This window comes from Monopterus albus, unplaced genomic scaffold (assembly GCF_001952655.1).
Source record: "Monopterus albus unplaced genomic scaffold, M_albus_1.0 scaffold202.1, whole genome shotgun sequence".
In the NCBI taxonomy this organism is placed as follows: domain Eukaryota; kingdom Metazoa; phylum Chordata; class Actinopteri; order Synbranchiformes; family Synbranchidae; genus Monopterus; species Monopterus albus.
The window spans coordinates 122,803-131,116 of record NW_018128082.1 but is presented as its reverse complement, the minus strand read 5'-3'; the positions used below and the strand labels follow the sequence as shown (position 1 = coordinate 131,116).

At 39.4% G+C, this 8,314-nt stretch overlaps 1 protein-coding gene across 8 annotated transcripts in view; it reads right to left on the bottom strand.

Annotated features, from left to right (window-relative positions):
* arap1 (ArfGAP with RhoGAP domain, ankyrin repeat and PH domain 1) overlaps window positions 1–8,314 on the bottom strand; it is a 56,274-nt gene that overhangs the window by 17,301 nt on the left and 30,659 nt on the right. For all 8 annotated transcript variants that reach the window (XM_020618157.1, XM_020618160.1, XM_020618161.1 and 5 more), the window contains 6 exons: window positions 2,522–2,696; window positions 1,622–1,756; window positions 1,354–1,489; window positions 1,004–1,106; window positions 493–685; window positions 194–239 (listed from right to left, as the gene is read on the bottom strand). In XM_020618157.1, coding sequence (XP_020473813.1) covers window positions 194–239; window positions 493–685; window positions 1,004–1,106; window positions 1,354–1,489; window positions 1,622–1,756; window positions 2,522–2,696 — 788 coding nt within the window. The remainder of the gene's footprint in view (window positions 1–193; window positions 240–492; window positions 686–1,003; window positions 1,107–1,353; window positions 1,490–1,621; window positions 1,757–2,521; window positions 2,697–8,314) is intronic.

Sequence of the window (8,314 nt, the reverse complement as noted above, 5' to 3'; positions counted from 1 at the left end):
AACAAGTGACGTAGACATGGAAAACAGCATGGGCATATGGGGAAAACTGTGTTTATAAAAAAGAAAAGACAGAAAATTACAATAAAGTGGCTTGATAATGTGGAACAGGTTGTGAAATCAAATACAAAAGCAATCATCTTCCCTTATGCCTCACTATTGTAATAAACAATGTGCAATTATCCTCCCCTCTCACCTGCCTTTCTCGACCAGAACCAGCACCTCATTGTCTTGTTGAATTGCTGTAAAAGAAAAAGAAAAAGAAAAGAGTAATCTTATTATTCCAGAAATACATTCTTTAAAACAGACCAAAATGTCACAATATGACTGTAGTTCAAATTACTTTATTTCAGTTTTCTTTCACAATATCTGTTCTGCCAGTCATCAGCCTAAGTTTTAGTGTTGTATATAGTATGTATGCGGTAAAGGTGCAGTGTGTGTGTGTGTGCCCATGTATTTGAGTATATGCTTTTAGTGTTTACGTGTCTCACTCACAGAGTTCATTGAGTTTACGGAGGTGGATCTCCTCCCCCTTGCTGTTCTCCAGGTAGAAGTGAAGTGTGGAGCCCACCAGAGCAAACCAACCGACCTTGGATGTCTGTAGATTCAAGCCATCTTTGCACTTCAGCCACCCAATCCGCTCAAAATTCAACCTCAGTAAAGGCTCAGCAGTGGCTGGGATAAAGCTCTACAAATAAAAAGAGGGGTATCATACTATCTTTGTGGCCTGATATGCAGGAACCATAGATGTGCTGTACATCTATCTACCATCTTGGCATTCAGGTTTCTTTTAAGGCTAATTTAAGCAAAAACAGCCAATAGCTGTAACCTGTCTTTAAAGTTCAGTTTTCCTGTCTAAACATAACTGAACCTTATCACAGCTCCTTAGTTTCACTACAACAAAGAACAATTATATCAATTCTTCCCTCTGTGACAGTCCAGCTGTGGAGAAAGTAGGAGAATGTGTGTTTGTGCTCCTAGACTCCAGTATGTATTTGGTGGTTACCGTAGCAATTGACTTGACCCATTCTCTGTGGGCATCTGGGTCATCCGTGCCAAACAAATAGAGACGCTCTGACTGTGAGTAGACTTCAAAGGTATTCTCATACCTGAGGGTTAGAGAGAGGAGGGGGGTAAGGAAGAAGGAAGAAATTAAAACAGGAGGGAAGGATTGTTTTGTGTCAAAAGGTTGTGTTCATACATCAAGCCATACCACTGACATAGTCCACAAGGACAGTCAGCTCTGAATAATAACAGAGCAGTCTGCGCTGTATATATTATTTCAGTTTTTATTAATTATAGTTATTTAAGACTTTAAAATGGTGGAAACGGATCAGTCTGTGCATGAGTGTATACCCATGTCTTTCAGGAGCGTCTACAGCCAAGCAGACCATCTCTGAAGCCTTCAGAGCGCCGTTAGGGTTCGAGTTCTTGTCACTGTCATAGTAGCTGAAGATCCCGTCATTCAACATGCACCAGCGGCGACTGAACTCTACATGAAGTAACAAATGAAAATTTACAAATACAAAACGTAAATGTATGTACATAAATAAATGCAAATATTCTTCATTACTGTAGGCTGGAGTGTAATCAAGTGTAAGTGTTGCATGGAGTTGCTGAATACCCTCTCTGGCCTTGCGCTCTGTAATCACCCGAGACATGGATGCAGTTTTGAAAAGGAAGCCATTGTAAGACACACAAACTGGTGGTGAGACATGTTTCAGCTCCATGGCATCGCCCACCTCTGGCTGACGCAGGTCTGCAGAAGAACAAACAAACAAGCGAAAAAGTAAAATACTTTTGTCTTTCTCAAATAAGAAAAACAGGCCTGGTAATGACAAGCAGAACATGTCCAAAACATCCTGGGTAAAACAAGAATGTGTGTTTGCTTATGTAACATTTAGAAATGTCATAATGACTGGAAAATATCAAAACAAGTATAAGGAATATCCATAAAATCAGCGACACAATAGATCGGACTGTATTTATACATTAAACAATATGCCTGCCTGTTGTTCCCAGTGGTGGGACTCCCTCAACCACTGTTCAACTTCAGTGTCATCCAACCACTTGCCTGAGAACTCACATTTTCCCATTACATTTCTTAGCTTATGTAAAGTCAGTTTAAGGTGGGGGGTTGTTAGACTGACAGCAGTCAATAGGCGTGTGAGTGCGCAAAACATTTGCCCTTTCTACATGACGTCAAATTTAGCCTTGATGCCACCGGTCAATGACACTGCGTCTTTAAAGAAGAATTCCACAAGCAACATGGCTGCACAGTATAAACAAACAAATTCATGCAAATTTTTAGCAAACAAACTCTCCGGACAAATAGACTATTCACATAGAGAAATTGCTATAAAATTTAATACCTCTTAAAACAGCAATTAAGACTTTTTAAGGGCTTTAATTTTTGCTAAATAGGACAAAAAAAAAAAAAAAAAAAACCCTGTTCAAATGTCAAGTAAACATTAAAAGCAAAGGGGCTTTCATGTGACCCTGTGCATGCATAGTTATACTGTACCTGTGTTGAGATTGTGACTAATTAACTCAGCCTGTAAGAGCTGTGAGTGCGCTTTGGCCAGGGAGAGAGGGGAAGGACAACTTGCAATACCAGTTGAACAGTTTACATCTGCACCACAGAAAATGAGGCTTAACGTCTCCAGCACATCGCTGCACTGCACATTTATACACAGAGCCTAAGGAGAAAGAAAGACAACAATCAAAACATGAAAAATGAGGAAATGCTCAAGTACAAAAATAACCAATGGAGTCAATAATGTGTTGCTTGGTAGCATGAGCAACAGCTGCCTCCAGCCCGTATTCCAGTGGGCTCAGTGCTGGTAGTGAAAATACTGTAAGTAAACACATTGTGTACTGTGGAAGAACATATACAACTGTAATTACAGCAAATGCACATCTATTTAGCTTGTTCATTTGTGAATGACTAGGGAAAAAAAGAATCGTAGACACATTTGTGTAAAAACAGAAAAACAATCATTTGTTGAAAGATGAAAAACAAACTTGACAGTAATATCAAAATGTCAAAAGAAAAGAAAAAAAAAATCTACCCACACTGAGAACACTGTTTTGACATTCAGATAGCTACCTCTTAATTAAACCAGAAGACAAACAAATACAGATTTTTGTATATCTGTATTTCTCCAAACTAATTCATTTTGAAAACAAAGGCCACGGGAATGACAATAGACTGTACGCTGGGTAAAAAAACATAAGTGAAGTGAGGTAGCCACATTCTGTAAAGCCAGAAAAAGGAAAGAGGGCGAGGTGGCCTAGGAAAGATGCTATGAGAGAAAAGAAGGATGCAGTGTTTTTACAGCTGAGGAACCCAACTAAAACTCGTGCATGCATGCGCGCACACACACACACACAGCGCTGTCTTCTGTTAAAACCAATAAGTTCTTTTATATTGAGCAATTCCACAGCACTGTCACACACACAGACAGAGCTCCAAATTTATTTAAACACTACTGAGCCTCTACACACACATACAAACAAATCCATTAGCCAATGATTACATTTTCACAAGAAATCTCACCACACACATGCACACAAAGGACAAAGAGGGAAAACTGCACTGCTCTGTCTCAGACATGATTTAAGGCATCGGAACAAAAAAACTGTAGCTGGCCTTCAGGAGTGGAGCACATGCACACACACTGCACACTCCAATAGTCTTATCATACATGCCATAACAGGGCTCGACTATTTGGCTTCAAGCTGCATTTTGGAGTCTTTCTGTGGCTACTAGTTTTCAGCCGCTTTTCATTTGTATGCAAAACAGTTGACACAGATCCCATTTTCAGGTAAAGCTGGGTATATATTTTCTGACTAACAACCACAGAGGACTATTAAATTATTGAAAGTGGAGGCATCTTGTTGTAATTGACATGTGAACAATGTAATACAGAAATGTTAACATTCCCAAGGCAAGAAATAACAGTGAATAAATACATTAGGAAATAGATGTTTGAAGACAGATGCTGAAGTAATTATTAAGTTGATGATGTTATACTTCTATTGTCAAATTCACAAGTAGACACAAACAATTATGAATGTCCTGAGTAATGCACAAAGTAAATGACGTTAAGGCAAAAGCAACCGTTATATTTTTAAAGAGAGCTTTGTAACTTTCCAAAAAAAAGCATACTGGGGATTTTGGCTTACTGGTATTGTGAATGCTAAAGCACTGCCTTTCCCCCTTGTTTCAATAATAAATTAAACCACTTACAAATAAACTTGGACATATATCAGATGTTAGTATTAACAAACATAGCTGTTTGTCAAATGACTGACTGCTCCTTTTGTATTTCAGCACAGCAAATTACACTAAACCCGAACAGAAAGGAAGCGGGAAATAGTCTCCCCACTAAACCTTCCAAGGTTGGTCGATATAGTAAATGAGAGACACCTGCAATCAGGTTTCAGTGTACACAAACAAACAAACAAACAAACAAATAAATAAGGTACCAGTACCAAAGCTTGAATTCAGAAGTTGACTAGCTACAACCTGAAGGAAGAGTAGGAAAAGATGTTTTGAAGGATGTCTGCAGCACCAGCTTTGAAAAGCAGATACATGCGAAACCACACGCTAGACAGAGTACTGCTCCCTAGAGTGGGTTTGACTGACATTTTTTTATATTCACTTTTTTCTCCTTAGATTTAAAACCTCTCCTTTGCCCAGAAAACAAAATCTATATGTCCCCTGTATTATGAAACTCTCTTCTTGTCGTATTTTGTTTCTACTTTTCATTTACTTTGATCAGTGTACTGTATGTATCAGCAGCCCAACATGTTTCCTCCGACCAAGAGAAGTGAACCAATCAAAATAAAGCACAACGAGGAAATGGGTTGTTTGAGTGTTTGAAGACCTCACGCCCTCCAACATCTGCTGCCTATGAAACAGGGAGTAATGTAAAAACAGACTCACACTGAGAAGTGAAGGGAATTCAAGAATCTCAACAAAATTCCCCAGAGAGAAAGAGAGAACAAGATTTTATCTGGGTGTGTCTAAAATCACAGGCCTTCGTGTGGCCTCTTCAGTTATATGGGAGAGAATTGGTGGAAAAGAGAGAAATGAGAGAAACATGAGAAAGAAAAATATTATGAAAGGAAGATGAAAGCATTTCTGTGAGCCAGATTAATCACACACACTGACTGTACTAGGCTATAAACTCAACATAACAGACTATGTCCAGACACACAAACACATGCGGCTGATTCTGTTTTGTCCATTTTAGTATATACTGAAGAACCTGCCCAAACTACACCCACATTTGTATATGTGTGTATGTACATACACATATTAAGTCCAGATGAGAAAGTGCAATTATCCACATATGTTCCATCATTACCTCACCAGTGACAGTTTACAGAGAGAGAGAGGTAGAGGTGAAAATCCAGACAAATGAAGGAGGGGAAGAGAAGAATGAATATGACAAGCTTTGGAAAAGCACAAAGAGACACGCAGGGTAAAAAAGAAAACAGATTCCATGCCAAGAAGATTTGACTGTAGAAATGAAAGGGATTAATAGCAAAAATGTGAGTGTGAATAAGGAAATAAGACTATGGATGGAAAAAAAATGAGCAATAGCAGGAAATGAACAGAAAGAAATGGGAGCTTTTCTTCCATTGAAGCTACAGAACTGTCCAAAGCTATAAAAGCACACAAACAAGCCCATAAAGAGTTTTTACTACTGCCACTCAACTATGTCCGTGTGCTATAATAAGGACCAATCACATGTTGACTGTCACCAGCACAGAGTCAACAAAGACACAACAAACAAGCTTGAGAAGACTTGGCAGTGGTTGCTTATGTGAGAAGGCATTAATTTGTCTGCTGCTTATTTTTTATACTCATAACAAAATGGAACCTGTAATCTACTGGGAGATCACAACAGCGAATGGGTTTTATACTCTGTAGAAACACACAGCTTATTAAAAATATAAAAAAGATGTATGGTAATATGAATTATACTGGACACACATGCTGTGAAAACGTCTGTGTTAAATAACTGTACATTTCTCTGTCAAGAACCCAGGGCTCTTTGGTTTCTTCATTCTCAAAAAACACCAGAGGAAACATCACACAACAAAACATTTCAAGCACTCTGATATGTTCATCATTAGCTTCTGAAAAAAGGTGAAAAATAGTGTAATGTGATGACACCATGGAGGAAGGCAGGCTCATCGATGTGTCCCTGAGAAATCTGGGATTTCTGTATGCTCAGCTGGCTTAAAAACATAAATATGTTCTATTAACATAATACACAATAAATAGATAAAAAACTATGGGAGCACCAATAGCTGATCACCTAGTGCAAAAGAATAAAGGGAGCGAGACAGATGCCCATTGACAGAGGTGAACCTATTATTGACAACCAACAGACAGAGGATACATGGGCACACACATATACACAGAAACAGAGGGTAACACTGACCAGAAATGCAAAAAATGCACAAAACACTGCCTACAAATACATGAATATACAGGTTTACATATCCCAGCCCACTCCAGTGAACAACATACACACAATATCTCTGATGTACACTCACTAACACAGTGTTACAGTCCTTACAGCTTCATGACAAAACTATGTCCTATGTTCAGCTACACTGAGATTGCATACAAAGTCCTTTGACACACATTCCCGCACTCGCAATAACTGACTGTAGTCTCACACACACACATTGATTAAAGAGAGAGAATCTAGAGGAACATGCACGGTAGATGCAGGCACACAATACTTTCACTACCTTGTCCTATCTTACCTTTCAGTTCCTTTCAATACCTCCTTTTTGACTGTCAGATGACAGAGATACGCAAAGTTACAAAAGGAGGAAACACCTAGTTTGTGATACTTTAGTCTGACAGAAAGTTAAGAGAATACTGGCCAGTTACAGATAAGAAGAAGAGCTGAAGAGACCAAGTTTGTTCAGCAGTAGGCCAAACAGTGAGGAGCAGAGGAGAAGAGGAGGGGGAGAAGAGAGAGAGAGGCGGGGTTAAAGCACATTCCAGCTAGAGCAGTGAGTAGTGATGTCACATTCGGGAAAAAAAAAGAAAAACAAAGAAGAAAGGACGCAGAGAGGTGGGGATTAAAGTGAGGACTAGATCACCAAACCTGAATGTAACCCCAGACATTTATACAGTACACAAAGTAATGCAGTTCTGTTTCTTCAAACACACTGCCTTACTTGTGTAACTTAGTACCAGTGCCTTTGTTACTGACACACCTAACTGGAAACACTAGCAATGGATAGAGCAGCAAATCAGTGCATCATTTCAGGGAGCCTGAAGTGAGGGGAATTTCCGCATTGAAAAAGGCAATAAAACTTTAGAGGAATTCAAGAAATCAAATTCTCCAGAGATGGTCTGAAAGAGCCAAAATATAGTGCCCATCTTTATTTTATTGAATCAAATCCTTTTTGATTTGAAAATCAATTCTGAATCGAATTGTGACACCAAGAATCATAATCAATCATGAGTTTGCCAAAGATTCCCAACCCTAGTGAAGACAGGAAGACCAGCAGCTTCACAAAAACAGTTTTCGCCAAAATGAGTGATGATCGGTATGCATGAGTGTTTGTGTGTGACAAGACCAGTTCCTTTATCTACCTCTACACATCCCAAAAACTGACTCATACAGACAGAGACGAGCTGAAATGGCTGAGGGAGGAAAAACAGAACTCAAGTCAGGTGCTAATGTGACTCACTCACACACACCAGAGCGTCTGTCAGTAATCTACAATGTTTGCCATAAATGGGTTAAGCAGCTCATGAGTGATCCAGCTGGGTTTAAAACACTAAGATGTTTGCCCCACACAGTGGAGCATAGGGAGGGCACCATTTAAAACACTCAACTCTAGCCATTCCCAAACTATTCCCAAATGTCCTACGTCTGACTTCTACCGAACAACCGTTCATCATGAACAAGCTATCTGTAATCTCACTGATGAGGACACATGGGCGCATAACCTGATTGTCTATACTGTGAGAGCTATTGTCTAACTCCTGGACTATGCTTGAACGTCTCCCCTGAGCTCATAAGTCTTGTAAACATTGATGAGGCAAACTCTGAATTCACAAGAGTTAGTTTGATGCCCTTTGTTTGTTTGACTCTGAAAGTCAGTTATTATGATTGTTGCAAATGGCTAACTGTCCTCTATAGCTTGGACAGCTTTTTTAATCGTAGAGAGTTTTGTTTCACCCCCACTGCACTGAGCTGAAATCAGCCCTTTGAATGCCCTACTTCGGGGTCAACTGATGAATGTTGCTTGCCTGAATCATCCTGCTGGG